Below are 20,808 nucleotides of genomic sequence, written 5' to 3' on the forward strand. Positions count from 1 at the left end.
ACCATCTGTATTTTGTTCCCATTGTTAGTTTTTTCTGCCTTCTTTGGATTTAAAAAAAATTTCAGTTTATCTCCTTTATTGTTACATTAGCTTGAATTGTGTTGTGTAGTTTTAGTGGTTGCTTTAATGTTTATAGGATACATCTTTAACATCAAAATTTATCAAGTGATACTGTACCACTAAACATACGGTGTAAGAACCTTATAAAAAAAAACCCTTTGGGTCTTTGTGCTACATTGCCATAATTTTACTTCTACATAAGTCCTAAAATACATTATTACTATTTTTGCCTTAAATATAGTAGTTATTTTTGGCTCCCTTTATTCCTTTGTGTAGATGAAAATTCCCATCTGGTATACTTTTCTGCTGCTTGAAAGACTTTCCTTAACACTCCTTATAGTGTTAAGTCTGCTAGTGATGAATTCTTTCAGCTTTTGTATTTGAAAGTCTTTATTTCACCTTGGTTTATGAAAGATATTTTATCTGGGTATAGAATTCTAGTTTGACAGTTTTATTTCTTCCAGTACTGTTTTTTGGCTCCCATTGTTTCTGACAAGAAGACTGATGTCATCCTTGTCTTTATTCCTCTTCCCAACTTTTTCCTGTTGTTTTATCAGTTTTTTGCTGATTTTAAGTTGTTTTTATTAAAAACAATTAGATTGTGATATGCCTTGGCATCATTTTCTTCATGTTTCCTGGCCTTGGGATTTGTTAAACATTTGGGTCTGTAGATTTATGGTTTCCTGCAAACTTAGAAACATTTTGGCCATTATATTTTCAACTGTTTTTTTCTCTCCCCCTTCCCTCCTCTTCTACAGGGATTCTACACATACATTAGGCTGCTTGAAGTCCTATAGTTCACTGATGCACTGCCTGTTTTTTTTGTTGTTTCATTTTGAATAGTTTCAATTGCTATGTCTTCAAGTCAGTATCTTTTCTTCCATGTTTAATCTAATTCCATCCAGTGTGTTTTTCTCAGAAATTATAGTTTTCATTTCTAGATGTCTGGATTGTTTTTTGTGCCACTTATGTTTTTATTTACCATATTTCATCTTTCTTTTAGCTTCTTGAACATATGAAATGTAATTATGACTGCTTTAATGTCCTTGTCTAATTCTATCATCTCTGCTATTTCTGGGTGGGCATCAATGATTTTTTTCTCCTATGGGTTGTATTTTCCTGCATTCTGTGCACACAGAAAAACTGACAAACAGATGCTAGATATTGCGAATGTGATTATGTGGTGAATGCACATTTTGTATTCCCATTAATATTCTTGGACTTTGTTCTGGGACATAGTTCAGTTACTCAGAAAATTATCCTACTGGATATTGCTTGTTAAGCAGGACCAAATAAGTATTTAATCTATCGATAGCTTTCATTACGACAGCTTTCATTACTGAGGCAAAACTTCTGAGTAGTCTACCCGCTGACCCATGGAATATGAGGTTTTTCACTATGCCTCAGGCATTATTTGATCAGGCATTATTTATGTATGTGGTTTGATTGTTCCCTCTTTCAGACAGTTCTTGTACTGGCCTTATGCAGTTTACTCAATGCATGAGCTGCTCTCTGCAGATCTCTGGAGTTTTTGTACAGTTCTCTTGTCTCCAGGCTCTAGCTGCTTTGGTCTGCCAGGTCTCTCAGCTCTGACTCCTTAATGAGGGTGTACACTAGGTTCCACTTGGCTTCCCCCTGCTTATGCCACAGCCTGGGAATTCTTACAGAAGATAGATGCATCATTCATAGGGTTCATTTCATTTGTTTCCTCTCAGGGATCATTGTCTTCATTGACTGATAATCAATGTTTTGAGAACATTTCATCAAAATGAAAACATTAGATGAAACTATGGTTTCATGTATTTTGTGTCTTTCTTGTTTTGGGTAGGATAACTGGTATTTGTTATCTATGTTAGATGAAAAAGGCAGTCTTGATATGCAAGCTGAAAACTTGAATCATATGCCAGGAACTCATCCTTTTTATAGTCCCATCCTACTGGTATCTTGTTGATATATCTTTTCAAATGTCTCCAAAATATACCCCTTTTCAATCTTGTGTAAACCACCTCTATCTAAGCTATTTAATGTTTGCTTTATTGCCAGTAGCCTCTGAAAGATTTTCCTATCTCTAGACTTAAATCTGCCTACAAATTTCTATTATACTTTGGCACTCAACAAAGTTACTGAATTAATGAGTTACTCTTCTTTTATAAGCACTTTATTAGGCACTTCCTTGGCTTGAAAAGCCTCCCAACTGCTCCCCTTGAAACACAGATGAAGTCCAAGCTCAGGATGCCAATCACTGCTCTCCATAATCTGCTATTAATCAACCTGTGTGTACCCTACTATTTCCTAGAATTAGTGATTCATTTCTAACATGTGTCTTATAGCCATTACTAACTTCAAGCCTTTCCTCACATGTTCTGGTCTTTTCAGTTCTGCCGTCTAAATTTTATCCATCCTCAAATCCCTCAAAAGGCCTTTCTCATATTCATAGGAAACTCACCCTTCTCTGAATTCCTGCAGCATCTATTGTCAGTGCTTATTAGAGCACTTCCATTGCTTCCAGTTCGGGTGTGTTTACATTTTGCCTTGCCAAATGGACCAAAATCTTGGAGAAGTAAGAACCATCTTTTAACAATTCTTTAGTGTAACTTAAGACATAGTAGGTACCTCAATAGATATTTGAAAAATGAAGGCAGAGATCATCTTGATTAATTTATACATGCTGACAGAATCACTTATTTACAGTAAACTGGTGACTCACTCATCACATTATTCTTGTTGCCTACACTATGAAATGGTACTATTGGTGAAAATCACTTCACAATAAGGTATTTTGGGTTTTAAATCAAATCTTACCTTAGAGAATATTTTTTATTACTTACCAAACTTTTATTTATCAAATTAAAGAGTGCTCCAGTCTCTACAAAATAATTTAATGTAATTAAATTGATGTTATATCAAGTAGTAAACAGAAACCAAGGAAATCCTATTATCATATGGCCAGTGAACAAAAACTGGTATTTATGCAAATATACTGTAAAATTCCTATAAATCTTCAAAAATATACTTATGTTTTTTTTATAAAATAGGAAAAAAAATCTAAGGTAAATACCAAGATTTCATTTTTATTTCATAAAAAATATTCAAGTAAAATTCTTTGCCACAAACACATAAGAGTTAACCAGAGGTGAGAAAATGTAAAAAATACCAGTTTCTACCTTGGAAAAGTTATGATGTCTATTTTATTAGTTGTGATGTCTAATTTCTATAAAAAGATTAAATTTTTCTTGTCATAATGACATTTTGATAAACCTACATAGCCTCACCCCTGTCAACTATATTATAACACATGACATAAACTCCCCATTCAGAATATTTTTGTACTTAGAAAGCAGGTAGTTCACATTCTGATAAAGAGCAAAAGACAAGTGCTTTATTATGAGAACTATTCAAGTAAAATTTCAGTGTGCACCAGTGAAAATGAATAAAGATTCGCATCATTTTTCTTTGAATGAACACTAGGTTAAAAAGGGGCTACACAATTTGTTTTTTCCAAACACCATCTTTTGCTAAGGCAAAATACACTTCATTTTAGAACAGAACTGTTACAGAAGAAAGCTACATCACAGTACAGTACAGAATGTAAAGTTCACCCTAGTCTGGAAGCCATTATGGAATGGCACATGACCTGCACTTAGAGCTTCCTAACGTAGGTTAGAATTACAGTATTTATCACAGCTTTATTTTCCTTTAAACTGATAAAATTTGAATACACTTTCTATTTCTCAGGAGTGTGCAGATGGGGCCCATATGTTGATATTACAGTAATTACAACATTAAATAACATTGCACAGTCAACCTCCAAGGCTAATTCAATATAAAATAACAAGTATTAAAATGTACCTTCATAGTGGTTTTACATCGCATATGTCACTAATTATGAAAAGAAAGTAGGCAAATGCCCAGTTACAAAGCTGCACATTATAGGCATAATGATGTGGAATAAATACAAGAAATCTGGAAAAATATTAAAAACAAATAGGCTACATGGGGACAAACTGAACAACCACATAAGCATAAATCAATAATATATACTGCTATAAATAGTACATTCTGCTCAAAAGTCTCTTAAGTACTTACAGATATTACTGTGTCAGGGGTGGATGAAGAGGATGGGAGGAGAATGAGGCAAATGTTCCCAATGCCAGTTAATTCCTGAGGTGGCATTATTTCTTAACTGATGCATTGATCAACACTGTAAAGGTGAGTTTGTGCTATGAAACAGTCCCAGTATCATGTCCGCAATTACAGTGCGGTATCTGGAAGGCGGCAAACCTAAGTGATGTCTTACAATATAATAGCCAGATGAAGTAATGATTCTTTTTAATTTTGCTGCTACAGTTAGCAGTGGGCCAGAAACACTTTAAAGTCCAAAAGAAATTTGATGTAGGTTAACTTCTTCCACAGTACTTCTTAGTTAACTCAAAGCAAAGCTATTATTATTTTCATGTACTTTATCAGAAAAATTCTAAGTGCCAACACTGTCAACATCTGTTTCTTTTCAGCTAAACCTTGTCTGATAGCAAGGATAAGAGCAAAGATAAGCAGGAATAATTCTGTGTATAATTAAGCTGATCTATTTACCAGCTTCTGGTTTAAATTTAAATGTGATTTGAAAATAATTTTTAGAAGTCCATGCTACAATTTTAAAGATTATTTCTGTGCACTTTTAATTCTGGACACAGTTTTCAAAATTACATGATGGAGGTAAGAATTCTAAAAACCCACCAGAATGTAAATAACAGGGAAGAACATTTTCAACTGAAAGAATCAAACATATATTTATGTGCAGAAATCTAGACAACTATACAAGTTTTTAAGCAATGATCTGCTTTATTATACAACTCTATGAACAGAAAATGAACAGAAATACACAATATACTTACCTGTACATGTGAACCTACTTTTTTAGCTACAAGTATTTATTATAGTTCACACTGACTTTAATTTTACAGTTCAGAACTATGTATAACCTTATTGCATTAAGGGCAAATACTACATGGGGAGATTCACAGGCCAATCACGTTAGGTAATACCAGTACATTCAAAAACTGTACCTCAGATATGGATGTATCTTCCCTGATTCTGTAAATGTGAGTTTCTTTACAGCTTAAGCTCATTTGCTATTTTAGATGCAATGTTCTTAAAGGCAATAGATGTCCCAGATATTCGCTTGAAGCGGACCCCGTTAAGTGACAGCCGTGGCAACTTGCAGACTTCCATCTCCCACTGCACAAGGCTATCCTGTCTAGCATCTCCATGGACACAGAAAAGCAAAAACCTCTCTTTTTGTTCATAATCACAGTTGTTGGCATCTAACACTTTGCGGATTTCTCTCATCATGTCATTGGGGTCCATTGAACTAGTGGTCTTCATGCTCCAGGTGAACCGCAAGGAACGTGGCTTGGAATCTTTACCCTCTTCCTTGTCTCTCTCTTTTGGTTCCCCTGATGTAATTCTGGAATAAGAGGGCAAAGGGGAAGAATGAAAACAAAAATCTCATTCAGTAAAGAAATCTAAACACATACAAAATCGAAGTGGCACAATTCTAAACACATATAGAAGTGGTCATAATTCAGTGACTAATAAAACTACCCAATTTGCAGACTACCTTCAGGTAGATACAAACATTTATGTCATCTTGCTGTTACAAAAAGAGATCCCAGGACACCATCTGTTTTTACTTTTACTAATATCTTCTATCTAAAATGGCATATTTCCTTAAATACATTTGTTTGTGGTAAACAAGTTTGCAGCTAAAAATGAAGAACTTAATACTTCCTCAGTTCTTTCCGTATTTCTCTTTTAAAGTTTGCAAAAGCAGATTCTCTCTCTTCTGCACTTTTATACAAAACAGAGACCACTAGCATTCTGCTTATAAACACATAATTTTGAAATATAAATGAAATTTTCCTTTTTCTATCCTTTTTGGGTAGGAGAAAAACTGGGGACCAGAGAGTAGTAATAGCTAGAGGGATTATTTATACTTGATAATGTTGAGAAAGAATGTTGGGTTGAAGAGAAGCAAAGGCAGCGAGGTCGTACCACACACAGGAGCGGAGATGTCAGTTCCTCTAATGGCTTCAATGTTTGGCTAACGATATCCGAAAAGTAGTCTACAAAGCTCCACATGACCTAAACTCCAATCCCCATCCCAACACTTCACCTCCTATTGTTTTCCTCCCCACTTACCCTATCAAGACACACTGGCTTCCATGCTACTCCTTGAATATACAACATATGTTCTTGCCTGAAGGCGTTTACACAGGCTGTTCCCTCTGCCAGGAATGCTTTTCCTTCAGGTAGTTGCATGACTAACGCTCTTAATGTACTTCAAGTCTCTGCTCACTTTCTCTATGCAGTCTACTCTAATCAGCCATTCTCTTGCACCCCCAAATCCTATCCTGGCATGGACCATCCTGGTTACCCTGCTCTATTTTTTCCTCTATAGTACCTGTCACATTCTCATGTACTATTTAATTCATTTATTATGCTTATTATTTACTGTCTGACTGTATCACTAGACTGTAAATTCTAGGAGGGCAAGGAATTTTGTCTATTTTGCCTACTGACATATATCAGGCCCCTAGAACTGGGCTGGGCACATAGTGAATGATTAACACATATTTATTAAATGAATCAACCTTATTGAACTTCCCTTATTATAGGTTTCCCACAAATAATGTAGAACCAGAAAACCTTTTTCAAATAATCATAGAAAGGTAAAATCATTAGATTATTTATGATTCAGAAGACTCTATGATTAAATTTGTTGAGTAATTATTCAAATATAGATGTTGTAATTTTAACTTGTTAACCTTTCTCACATGTACTTTAAAGAAATGATATCTATCTATCTATCTATCTATATAGTATAGATATATATACTTTTAAAGTTTATAACCCATATAAATATTTTGGATTTATATACATTTTATATCAATATTATTATATAATATATATTCATGTATACATTTATATGTGTTTTCCTCCATTCCTAGGTATCCCCAATGCTCCGCAAATTATGCAACTTGAGAAAATAAGGAAGTAAGAAGAGAAAATAAATTTCTGAAGACTATTAAATAAGTGTGAACAGTATTTATTTCAAAGTCTCTATGATTCTCTTTTTGCTTATTCAATCTAAGCCACTATAACACAGGCCTCTATGGGTGCACAGATCCAACCAGAGTCGTTTCAAGACCACATGTACAACTCAGGTTATGCAATCAGCATGCTAGGGTTGTAAGGGACCCAAGAGATCACTTGATCAAACACTCATTTTAAAAACAGAACTGATGCCTAGGAAGTTAGGTTATTTTTCTAAGGTCACAGAACTAATGAGTTGTAAAGCCAAGGCTAGAAATCAGGTGTTTTATTTCAAGTCTAGTTTTCCTGCCATTCCACAAAGGAAGCCTGGTGCCTTTAAGACAACAGGCACACAGACTGTTTTCCTACATGCACTCAAAGGCATCATCTGTTGTAACACTAACAGTAGAAAGCTCCTGGCAATGCTGATACTAACAGAAACAGCTGGCATTTACTGAGCACTTACTAGGAGCCAGGAACTGTCCTAAATGCCTCACATGTATTAGTTAACTCATTTACCCCTCCGCAACAATCCTAGGAGGCAGTCAGAATGAGGAAATGTGGGCACGAAGAGTTAGAGCAACTTCCTAGAGTCACATGGCTAGGTGAGCGGTAGAACACAGCTCAAACCCATGCAGTCTGGCCGGAGAGCCTGCGCTTTCCCCCATCATGCCCTGCCATCTCTCGGATATGGCAGAACCTCATTAGAACTGGTTCAGTCCCACCTATGCTCCACTCTGTGTCTTCATCTGTAAAATGGATACTTTCCACCTGGTTTTGTGAGGACTTATAGATAGTAGATATTTAATAAGTTTGTTCAAAAGCTAAAAAAACAAAACCCAGCAACAACCAAACAAAAACAAACGGGACACATAGCGACATTAAAAGGATAAAATGCGTGCAGATTAATTGCAGTATCAGCGGCCACCAGTGACACTACATGCTATTAAATGCCTCAGACAGGAGGAGGTGTAAGAAGGGGACACAAATGATGATGAAATGAGGGAGGAGCTACACCCCAAAAGTACTTCGTGCTCCTTTAACAGTCGAAGAAAGTGAAAAATATTTGTCCCGCTTCTCTTTGGCTTCCCACCATGGTGACTCAGGTACCTCGCTCAATAAAGAAAACAGTTCAACTATTATAACTAAACATAAGCATAGCACAGTTTGTAAAAAAGACTACATGGGAATGCTTACTAAAGTTTTCCAAAGCTCATTATGTTTTATATTTCAAACAATTTTAAAAAGTAGAAATTGAGGTTTCTATTGAGCTGATCAAAAATCATTCTTGAATGAAGCCAGGGCATTTGTCCTACTGAGAAACTGCTTGTCACAGTCTAAGAGTTATACTGTATCCCTCAATGCTGGTGTACACTCAAAATAATCTTAATGCTTTTGTTTCTTAAATCCCCCATTTATACATATGAACACAAGTTCTAATACGGCATTAATGTGGTCCCCAGACCAGCAGCATCAGTGCCTGGCCCTCCCGGCAAAGCACACGCCCCGGGTGTGGAACTCAGTCATCTGCTCTGTCAAGCCCTCCACCTGATTCTGACTGGGCTCAAGTCTGGGACCAGCTGTAAGAACAAATACCCAAGCACTGCTCAATGTCAAAAAACCATAAGGTACATCAGGATGGGAGCTTTTAAATGTGGCCTGCAACTGAATACTCGCTTAAAATATACTACTAATATCAAGTGTTCCTCCATATTTGGGTTCCGCAGTGTTCTGTTATTTGACTACAACTAAGTTCACTACATCATTTTAGCGAGAAAGGGATCAATATGTTTCAATCTATTAATTCTTCTGCTAAAACATATTTTGTAGGACAGAAAGGCTATTTCTTTACAAAGCATACAATTCAAAATGATGTTCAGAAAACACAAACCTAAAGTTAATTAGCTTAAACTTAATTAAAAGCTAGGCAACATTAGGAAAACCCACCCAATATAAAAATTTTAAATATACATGCTCTCTAGTTTTTAGTTCTATTCACGTTAATTCAGTGTTCTACGTATTTCCAGAGTACGTTTTCATTCACGGGGAACCTAGCAGCGAAGTAGCTGAGTGGCTCCTCACCTTGAGGTGTCGGTTCTGCCACTGGCCTCGCCTTCACTTGGATCCCTCAAAACAAAGTGAAGGTTGAGATTTAATAAGAGTGAAAAATATATCAAGAAAATGTACATCTAAAATGATTTAAAAATTAACTTAGTAAGCACACTTCTAACATGACAGTTTTCTTTTACTAGTCAGTCTAATACTATTTCTTGTTTTTCATCAGAACCATACAACTGTATTTATTGAGCGTCTACTGTGTATTGTTATAGAGATACTAGCTGACAATGTAGGATTTTTTTTAACATGACTTCCAATTCCTAGCCATGATTTTAAAGTCACAATTTATGTGTTGATTTAGTTTAGTTCAGTCTAAAGTTACAACTATTTAATAATTATTGACAAGATCTGAATTCATATTTGTTATTAAACATAATTCTAGTAGTCGCTCAATTTAGAAAATATATAAATCAACCTTGGAGTTAGAAATAAAGCACAACACATTAATAAGTATTTCTGAAAATAAATACCAATTTTTAAATAAGCAATTAACTTATTTCAGAAGTTATACTAATGGTTCATGCACATGATAAACTATTACAGCAAACCAACAACTTACCCAAGCAGGTCAGTGTAAAACATGAAATCAATCTTAAACAGAAACATTGATCTTACCTGGATAGCCACCTGTGATGTAAAACCGGGAAAACTCTACCAGTTGTCCTTTTGCTGAATGTAATATTTTTAAGCCTACCAAAAACTTAACTACTTTGTCATTTTTAACAATAATATTTTCATAAGAATATCAAGTTACATACCAGTTTAAATATATTAAGAGATGGCTTGTGATAGAGGCAAACTACTATTAAATAGCTGGGAACAATGACCAACTTGAACTCTTAAGTTAATGTTTTCTCAATGTCTTAACCATTCCAGAAACATTTATATTGTTTATGTAGAATGAATGCAGAGGAATAAAATTAGTAACACTATCCTCAACCCCCAAATTAATAAAACACATCCACACACTAAGCTCTAAAATTTCAACTGGTGTTTAAAAATATGAATACCTTATGCTTCTCAGTGTCTTTTACTCTAGGCCTTTCTTGACAAACAACATATTGTGTAAAAACCACTTTCCAACCTGAACCAAAAAGGATAGTAGGGTGTATTCTCATATTCAAATGCAGTTTCTTAAATTTCTATTTTTAATAATCGGCATTTCCATTGAAAAGTATAATAAAAAATTAAATGCCTACTACACAAATCTATTTTTATTATAGCACATCAAAATAAAACATTGAAATGTACATTTCAGCTACATGTAGACGTACTGATATATAAGGGCAGTCCACCAGTTGGGTAAGAGATAGTAATGCTATTGATTCCTGCTGAGACGAGATTCCTTTCTTAGGAAGGGGCATCCATCTCACTAGACTTTTCTGTCCTATTTATACTCTGTGTTGTAAATCACTGTTGGCAGGCACGTATTTCACTGCCACTGAACTTCAGGTATTAGGAATGAAACACTCCCTAGACTCTACTTCTCCCACTGTAATTGTTGAAACGGCGACGCCTCAGCACGTTGTTCCCCATACCCTGTTCCTGCTGTCCTGGATGCCACTGGGGACACTGACCGGAACAATCCTGTTCAGTGAGTGCGTAGCCACAGTGGGATAGCTGGGGCTATAGGAAGCATGGCTGGCTGTGACAGCATTTGTGGCATAGCATGACTCTCCAACACTTACAACTTAAAAAAGCCAAATATCACATAGATTGGCATTATGTAATCAATTGAACTAATTTGGTTATTTTCTAGGTAAGAATGAGTTATGTTCTAGCTCTGAAAAATCGTATGGTTTGATATAATCTCCAGTTTACACAGTAGTTATATAGAACCTACCCGAAGCAAATGGTTCCAAATGCTTTTTAGACTTCTCAACAGTACATCTACATCCTCCCTCCCTAACTGGGAAGTTCTTTCCTAAGACCATTAAAAGGCTTTCTCATGTGGTCATTTCAGTGAACAGCCTTCTTACTATCAAGGGAACTACTAACTGGCTTCTTTTTCATAATAATGATTTGCAAATACATGGATGATTAACTCTGAATTATTCTTATCCTTCCCCTCTTAAAGCTCAGCAACCCAAATTTCTTTACTTTTTTCCAAATAAAATTTTTTCATCTTTTTAAGCATTCAGTGGCTCATCAGCTTCATTGGCCCCAAAGTCTGTGAGGTGTCTTGACTCCCCAGCTGCACTCAAGAGTCAGCCCCCCACGAGTACCCCCAGCTGTGGTGCTGGCCGCACGGGGCTATCAGTGTGTGGGCTCCATGTCTCCAGGCTCTAGGCACAGAGGAGAGGGGAAGGCAAAGGAAACAGAGAGAAAGGCAGGGCTTGAACCCATGGTGGATGCCGAAGAAGAGACTTGTGGGAAGGGCTGAGAGCTGGGCTGAGAATATTAGATAATAAGGCTGCAGTATCTCCTGGGCATTGGGAAATTCCCTAGTTTATCTCCAAGACTCCCAAAAAGTTCAATATGCGCAAATGCAGAAAGATCAATGGCTTTTCCAGTCTGTCAGCCGCTGAAGAACTTAGCAGGTTCTTTCCTGGTACTGAAACCAGTGCTTTCCTGGTCTTTCTGTACTAAGTCATTTGTGGTGTATTATAGCCCAGTCTCAAGCTACAAAATGCTGCATAAGGGAATACCTTGTGTGCTGCAGTGGACACATTCTTGTAAAGCTAAAGCTGTTCACATGGTGACAAGTGACCTGGAGGAGAACTGAGAATTTTTTTCTCTTCTCTAACCAAATCCAGAGTTAATGAAAATATGTTAAAAATAAGACATTAAAAAGCCCTGCCAAACTGCTAACAAAGGGGAGCAAACAATCTCCTCCCTCCCTTCTCCCCCAACTCAAAAAAGCCCTATACTAAATGATATTGTTCAAACTTTAATGAGTGCATGGTGGAACTGCAGAAGCTTACATGCCAGCTCCCCTGAGAAGCCAGCTCTGAGCACTCTGATTCTCCCAACTTATTCTCCATTTCAGGACCTGCTTCACTCAGAGCACTTACCCCAGAATTTATTAAAATTTTGTTTTTATAATTGTCTTCCACACTATTCATCTATTCATTCAATAAATGTTTACTGAATGCCCTATTATGTGTCATAGCAGGTACTCACCATTCAGCACAAAACAAAGCAAGAAAACAATGAAATCCCTGCTCTTGGGGAGCTCATCTTCTAGTTGGGGAGATGGACAAAAAGCAACAATAAGCAAACAAGTGCAGCATGTACACCATTCCACATGTGCTAGGTGCTCCGGAGAAGAGCAGATCCGGGACGGGAGTGTGGGGAAGAAGAGGCTGGGGTTTTAAGAGGGGGCTGAGGAAGGAGCTTCGGCAGAGACCTGGAGGAGGTGTATGGGGAGAGGATTCCAGGCGGAAGGAAAAGCAAGTCCAGAATCCTGAACAGGTGTGCCTAGGGCACTCCAGGGCAGTCAGACAGACACCTACTGTGTCTAGCGTGGAACCAGCAAGGGGGGAGTGGGAGATGAGGTCAGAACAGATGGGCGGCTAGAATATGCAGGGCCTTGGGGGCCACTAGGGGCCTTTCAATTATATTCTAAGCAAAATTAAAGCAAGTGAGCCTCACACTGTTGAAAAGAGAACAGGACAAGGGCAGAAGCCAGGAGACCTGTTAGAAGGTGGAAGATTAATAATGGTTTAGATTATGGAGGCAGAGGTGGGAGCAATGGAAGCAGTTAAATTCTGGAAATAATGTGAAGGCAGAGCAACCCAATTTGCTAACGGAACTGATGTGTGGTATGAGATCAGGGGGAGTCAAGGATAAGTCAAGGCTCACAGTCTGAGCAACTGGAAGGACAGCATCGATACTCCTAAAATGGTGAAGAGTAAGGGAAGGATAGGTTTGCAGAAGAGGATAGGGACTTGAATTCTGGACACACTCTGTTTGAGAGCCTATTATATATCCAAGCAGAGAGGCTGAGTAGGCAATTGGATATATGAGTCTGTAGTTAAAAGGAGAGATCTGGGCTAAAGATACCAGTTCGGGAGTTGGTAATATAAGGCGGAATTTAATGCCATGAGGCAGAGTGAGATCACCAAGAAAGTGAGGCTATCCAGAGAGGAGAATGTGTCCCAGGACTGGGCTCTCTGGGGCAGCCTGATAATTAGAGGTCAGGGGGAAAGGCAAGGGGACCTGAAAAGAACCAGAACCAGCAAAGGAGCCTGGGAAGGGATAGCTAGTTTTGAGTTAGGAGGAAAACCAGAAGTCAAGTGAGGAAGATGTTTCAACTATGTGGAATGTCGCAAAATAGTAAGTTGCTTACAGAAAGGAAGGGGCCATGTATAGTCTCACCATATAGAGTGCTGTATCAATAGCACCTAATAGAGGGTCTAGCACATAGTAGGTCTACATACTTGTTAAATGACTATATGACCTTCAACTTAAACTCCCAGCAGACTGCCTCTATGGCACTTTGTTGCTTGCACATCCTGTCCTGACTTCTTGTCCAGTGCTTTTTATTATGTTCTCTCTAGAATCTATATTTTTACTACAAAGAGGATTATTTTGTGCAGTGCTTAGTGTACAATCAGCAATCAAGCACTAAACACCACCTTATTTTCCTTCACTTTAAAATTAACCCTGGCTCAACCATGAGAAAGTATCACATTTTAAAAATGGCTTTAAATAGCCCAGTTCCAACAGCAGAAACTACTGGTGGCCTAACTTACATACCCTGCAGATGGTCAACCAGCAATACTGCCTAAGTTCGTGCTGCTCTGTTGTGAGCTTTTCAGTCTTAGTCTATTCAAGCTGTCATGCTGCATAGCAATTGCCCAGTTGGTACAAATCATCATTTGAGATGATTAGAAATTGATGCTGGATTTGAGTATTTAAAGTTTTAAATTCAGCTGTGTTACCCTGGGCAAAGTAATCCATGAACTCAGTCCATAAATAGTGCCATAAAAAGGCAAGAGACTAAAGCTTCTGCTCCTCTATTCCACACCCACTCTGAATCCTGGGCACATGAATAACATTAAAAACTAAGTATTTAATTTTTTTTAAAGCAGGTGTAATCATTTCTTACCCATAACTTATCTGCTCAAACAACTACATGACAGGGAGCTTTAGTCTCCTCCCAAGACCGGGAAGGCTGTGCCTTCCTCGGGGCTCCCCTGGCGTGCTCCCTGCACCTCTGTCAGCACACATTCTGTCTGATAGCATGGCTGGCTGGTCACGTGAGTGCTTCTGTCAGGAGTGGATGAATCTGGAGGGCACAGATGTGGTCTCATTCGTCTTTGCATTCTGTGCAGCACCTGCACACTGCTTTGTACCTACAGGACATTAGCAGGCTTTTCTAGGACCTAATAACAGATCAAATTATATCAACTTGTGTTGTGTTTGGCAACTTGTATAATCAATTTGTACTGTATACTTATGCTTACTTTTAGAAATCAGTACATTTTTACTATTTATCAGTTTACTATATTTGTATTCATTTTGTATTTACTGAGTTTTGATGGTAATATTTTATGATGTTAAATTAGATGAGTAATCTATGGGACTGCAGTACATAGGATTTTTATGAGAGAAAAAGGTAAACTACAGGATTAGTGGGCAATTTAAAAGTATTTTTAAGATAAGAAATATTCTTTGAAGGCTACATAGAAACATATTCAATTTCATTTTATAAATCGAGTCTTTTACATAGGGGATAATCTTTTTGTTAAAACACGTTTTTAATGTCAACTTCTGCTCTTTCCACTCTATTTTATAGAATTTTTAATTCCCCCTTTTTCCATTATCTTTCTCTCTCAAGGCAAAAGACTTTCTGGTCTTCCTTATTTTTCTTTCAAATTTCTGTAAAAGAGCAGCCCTAATGAGATGTCTTGACACCATTTTGGAAAATCACTATAAAGACTAACGAAAAGAAAAACAAGTTTCTTTTATAATTCCTAGAGGAAACAAAACACCATGCTCACTGGTACTGACCTGCGAACAAATTTGGATGTTATTTTGCTTATTATACCAGTTGACGTTCCCCTTCTGGCATGTGCAAAGGCACCTGTTTCATGGGAAGGTGAAGCAGGTGGCCCGTTGTAAGCAGCGCTGCGACGTTCCCGAAGCTGTTCACCATGAAAAGTGCTTCGGCTTGAACTCCCCCGGGGAAAGCGGGTTCGGTCTGGAGTGGAGGCACTAATACTGTGAGCAGATGGGGAGGCAGCAGGCACTCTCTGGGTCGGACTGTTGGGACAAATTAAGATATATTATTCAGAATAAGGACAGAGAAAGCTTTCATCATGCTAAAAACTAGAAAAAAATTGCTCTGGCTGCTTTTATTCAGGCCTATTTTATTTGTTCACCTTAGATACAGGATGCATGGGGTAATCACAGAGGGATACAATTTCAGTTTGAAACTAAATGCATTCTATAAAAATTTGTTACTGAAGATTAAATTACTGACACAGATATAAAGGTAAATACTCTTTAGCATCAGGTATGCCCCAAACTAGAAGCACCACACACATTTTTTACTATTCTCTTAAACCATTCAGCAAAGTAGAACACAAATTTTATTGTTTACCTAAAAGCATTTGAATAGAATCATGTCCTATTTATAATTTAGAACTCAGTGTAGCAAAATGCTAATTACACCACTCATATGATTAGCAGACCTATCAAAGATGTTCCTGAGTTTGAGAAATCCTGACATAGACAAACACTAGAAAAATAGTCATAAAATTTTATACCTGAATGGACTCTTTGAGATCACTTGTTTCACTGACGGGAAACTAAAAGGCCAGTTTTATCAAGTACAAGTAACTGGCAGGAGCCAGGACAATTACCCAGAAGTTTCGATCCCAAGTCTCATACTTTTTTGTTTTTAAATCATAAAACTCACTTTACCTAAATAATAGGAAGCAATACTTTAAAATCCTTAAAGAAAATTCCTCTAGAAAATGAATTAAATTATAAGCAACATTTTTGAAAACAGCTAGGGATGTAGTTAAGTTTAAAATTCAACTCTTCCTCTGTCGCAATCACTCATCTTTTCAGAAAGCTATTACTGTGAGGGTGCCTATCATGGAGTTTAATACAGTGCTACATTTTTAAGAATTCTGAAGAAACAGACGGAAATGCAGCCAGCACATTACCCAGGCCGGTAAGCTTCTGAGCTGTCTTTAATGGTTGGCAGTGTGACTTTAACAGGATGGCCAGAAGCAGACATGGACTTCTGGTGGCGGGGTCGTGCTGAGGGGACAGCAGAGGCCACAGCAGGACCTGCAGAAGACAGGCTACTCGCGGACATCTCCATAAGGCTTTCGACAGAAAATAGTCGAAAAGACGACCATGGAAATGGAAAAAAGAAGAAAAGTTGCAGTTTACTAAAATTTAAGAACAAGATTTTTAAAAATCTAAATTGACTAATAACTAATTCAGTTTTCATGACTGTTAATAGTTAACATTAGTGGTGTTAGTGAGTAATAAAACAAATTCTTGTTAAAAATGTAGGGTGAATTTACCACCATCTTCCATGGAAAAACTCTCACACACACTTGCTCTGTGTATGTGAATCTGTGAAGGTGTGAATTATTTTTAGGGCTAAAACAGTTACGACTGGAGATTTTTCACTTTTCAAAAATCAGTTTGCTGTGATGCGCTGCTGTGGTTCTCTGTTCATTATGCAGGAAGAACCCATAACTACAGCAGAAACATTCTCTCTGGAAACATCATCAGAACACTTTTAGATCGTATCATTAATCAGTAGGTGAGCTGTTTTAGGTTAAACGAGCTGCAGATTAGGACTTAGTATAGAAGGAATAATAAATTGGAAATCAATTCCCAACTTTTCCCAAGCCCAATGGATCTCATGTCTAAGGAAGAGACATTTACCTTTCTACGCCTCATAATAACACATGCTTTACATGTCTGTTAATCGCGAGGAAGCAAATGAAGAATGGTCTGTTCAGTCTATTGAAATGACTATGGATGGAACGAAGAACAGAATTTTATGTTGTCCTGTATCAATGAAGAGTCTTTACAACCCATGATGAAAAGAAGTTAAAAATTTTAAAGACTAATAAAAATAATATGACTTATTATTTAAAATAAAATACACTGAGATTGTACAGTTTCAGTGACTAGCTGAGATGGCCACATTTCTGTAGAGGAAGGAAAAATAAGGCTTTCATTATGTGGATACAGTAATGACTTGATGTGAAGGGGAGAGGAGAGGGTGGGAGGTGAGGAGGAAGCAGCAGGTATACGGAGAGGAAGATTCAAATTATAAACACAAGGTTAGGATGGTAAGATCTGCTTTGTTACAGGGGAATACTTACTATTAGATTGTATTTAAGATTTTCAGGTTAAGAGATTTACTTCTCGTTTTCCCTAAATATTTTCTCATCCTTCCATTCTGGTACAGAAGGGAGATGCCTCATAAGAATGGCTGGTTGCAGTCTTACTATTTTGTATTTCCTTTCTTCTTGACCATCTCAGCTACATGACTCTGGGCAAAAGCACTAATGTTGAACAACGACAAAGGCTGTATCACTTGGCACTACGCCATTTACCTGCTGTCTTTTCCATTCTGCAGTGCTGTGTATCGATCTGTGGTCCTTTCACAGACATAGGTGTTCCTTCTTGCCATGCTACCTCCAGGATATACATTGTTCTTTAAGAAGGAAAAGAAAAGTCATTTTAAAATTCTAACTATAGCTGTGGAAGGTCAAAGAAAGGAATTTAAGCTGCAAATGACTTTGATAATAATCCATGGTAGAATTTTAATTTATCAGAATCTTACATTAGCAAGCTCTCTCTCCAACTGTAGGAGGAAAAGGCAAAGCATAACCAGCTCACTGCCTGCAACAGCAGCAGGCAGTTGTTTGGAAGCAACAAGAAAGCAGGGCTTTCATTTTCTCCTTTGTAAGCTGGTGGTAGGGAGAGAGGCAGGGGAGTGCTACAGGCAGCTTTATAGGGCTAGGAGCGAGAGACAATGCCACGCTAAATACCATCCCAAACAGGAAACCGGCAGTGAAGATGGTGGGCCCACTAGAAGCCTATGGCTTGCCATTCTTCCCTGCTTGGGAAACCCCCAGAACCAATGGTAATGTTAAGGAGACTGAAGCTCCAGGTTCAAAGGCATGCCCAGCTGAGGCCACCAGCAGTATGAAGTGCCGCTCTGAGAATATGCCCTCGTTTCAGGTTTTAGCCAGGAGGCAAGCCAAGTCTGAGAAGCTCTGGAGAAAAGAAAAGAATAAGCACAAAGGATGGAATCCCCTTCCCATGAGAAAGCCTCTTCTTACTGAGCGCTCAGCCACTGATCTATAACCACTCTAGTTGTGCCTACCTATATCTTGACTAGTACTAAAGTACAGAGGAATTAATTTTCAGAAGGAATAAAATATCTTTCTGTTTAATCCTTACTCAAATAGAAAAACTTTCTGTATTTTTGGTTAGTTCAGCTTTCATTCTTCTTTAAAACAATTAGCTTAAAATGTATTTATTCATGAGGGCTGCAAAGTTAATAGATATCCTTAAATTAAGTTTGGAGAGGCAAAAAAAAGCCTCATATAAACAGAACTGTGAACAAAATTTAAAGTTTTCAATAGCACAGATTCCTAGGTGGAAGGAATTGTCACCAGTTACATAAAAAAGATAAATGAAAAACTATAAAAGTATGGTAGCAAAACAGGCTCAGTTATTAAAAACATTATTTAGGTTAGATACTGTCTATGTTAAATGAAGGCAAAGAAAACAGGTTTGATTATGGAGAAATCTATTAGGAAATGAATTTGCATTAAAGTTCTTAAAAAACTAGAAATGTAATCTGTATTTTATGGTTAGAAACACATTGTTTCACTACCTGCTTTCCCAGCTAACAAGTCTTAGCATCTATCCATGTCAGTCAGCATTAAAACAGCCATACCCATATGCGATCTTTTCTTTTAACCAATAAATCCCTCATTTTTTAATATTTCCTGTTTGTTCTTACTGTCTACTGAGGAGGTTTAATTGCCTAGAGAAATTGGAGATTAAAAAGTCTAGAGAAAAAGATCCACAAATTTATAATAGAAAGTAAAGAAAAAAACCCAGAAAAGTACTAAAACTACAAGAAGATTACTAAATGACTGCAACATCACTCAAGAGACGCCAAATGCAGCAATATAAGAATGCTCATTGGGATGCTTTCACTGTTTTAGCAGACTTGTGAACAAATTCCCCATCAAATGTTTCTGGCTATTTTCAGTATCACTATTTTGCTTCTCAAAGTGAGGGGAGAACAATTTGTTCTTTAAAACTGTACCTTCTGGGTTCCTAATCCTCACGTGCTGCCTCCCTGCCTCACCCCTTTGATGACTCAGGTGCACCATCAGCCTACAGTTTTTCCCCCCACATTCTATTTCCCTGGGGAAACTCAGGTAATGATCATCCAGAAGTTAAGTTCTAGAAACGGAGTCTCACTGATTCCATGTGGCATAAGTTTGTCTACAAAATTAACCTTTAGAATTGACCTTCTTAGATCAAATTACAAAGCTCTGGTGACTGCTAAGCTAGTAAGGCTCTCTCAGTTTAGAACTTGAGGACCAGGTAAAAAACACCCTCGCAGACCTTTTTCTAGATTGGCAACTTCTCTTTAGCAGATATATAAATTTTTATGCATTTCACAAGAAAGAAATCCTATACACAACTCCTTTGGGCTTATTTTATACTAAAGCGATTGTATTTTATAGAATTATACCATAATTTTTATGTGAAATATTTTATAATTATTATAGCATTCTTCATCTTTGGGAGTCTCCCTGAAAGAAGTAATACTTCCTTTTCCTTACTTAAAAAAAGGGTTGGTTAATACTTTTCTTAGAAGACATAAAATTTTGTATTTTATATTGTCTACATGTCATAAGTAATACTGAAAAACATACTTACAAGTTTTATTGTCTTTTTGATTAAAAAACTAGCTTAACATATTTGTATCTTCAAAAACTCAAAACTTGGTTCCCAACTTTCTAGGCTAGCCAAGAGTTTACCATTAACTTCTACATGTAAGATTTCTTAAAGGGAAAAATACATTTGTTTTTCCTGAATATTATTGCAGAAAAAGTCCTAAGTTCTCACTTATAGTCTTTAATAGTTGTGGGTGATAAAAAATAAAACAGATGATTCAGGTAACCAACTAATTTTGCCCACCATTAATCTATTTAACTACTTAACTCAAAATTCTCCCCACAGCTATTAACTGACCATTTTTAAGCAGCATCTGTCAATATCACCATTAAGTCAATATACTAGACTATGCTAAGTAATACTGTCAATAGAATCATACTCACAAGAGCTTTAACTATTGGTTAAAAAAAAGGTTCTGATTTTATAAAAAGCACTATTAAACCACCAAGTTATCTATATATATTAAGGGTATTATTTCTTTTTTCCATCAGAAGGTAAGAATCCATGCCAAGCCATTTGAACGGATTAGATATTTTCCACTACACTCCATTTTAGAGACAAGTAATAGAATCACTGATAAAAATGTTTATTTGTTCAATAAATATTTTATAATATGACAGAGCC

At 37.0% G+C, this 20,808-nt stretch overlaps 1 protein-coding gene across 7 annotated transcripts in view; it reads right to left on the bottom strand.

Annotated features, from left to right (window-relative positions):
- Positions 1-3,417: 3,417 nt before the first annotated feature.
- Positions 3,418-20,808, bottom strand: part of MARK1 (microtubule affinity regulating kinase 1) — a 120,718-nt gene continuing 103,327 nt past the window's right edge. For all 7 annotated transcript variants that reach the window (XM_037014251.2, XM_073221919.1, XM_073221918.1 and 4 more), the window contains 5 exons: positions 17,811-17,911; positions 16,392-16,556; positions 15,229-15,480; positions 9,235-9,279; positions 3,418-5,524 (listed from right to left, as the gene is read on the bottom strand). In XM_037014251.2, coding sequence (XP_036870146.1) covers positions 5,170-5,524; positions 9,235-9,279; positions 15,229-15,480; positions 16,392-16,556; positions 17,811-17,911 — 918 coding nt within the window. In that variant the 3' untranslated portion in view covers positions 3,418-5,169. The remainder of the gene's footprint in view (positions 5,525-9,234; positions 9,280-15,228; positions 15,481-16,391; positions 16,557-17,810; positions 17,912-20,808) is intronic.

The sequence above is a fragment of the Manis javanica genome, chromosome 14, assembly GCF_040802235.1.
Source record: "Manis javanica isolate MJ-LG chromosome 14, MJ_LKY, whole genome shotgun sequence".
In the NCBI taxonomy this organism is placed as follows: domain Eukaryota; kingdom Metazoa; phylum Chordata; class Mammalia; order Pholidota; family Manidae; genus Manis; species Manis javanica.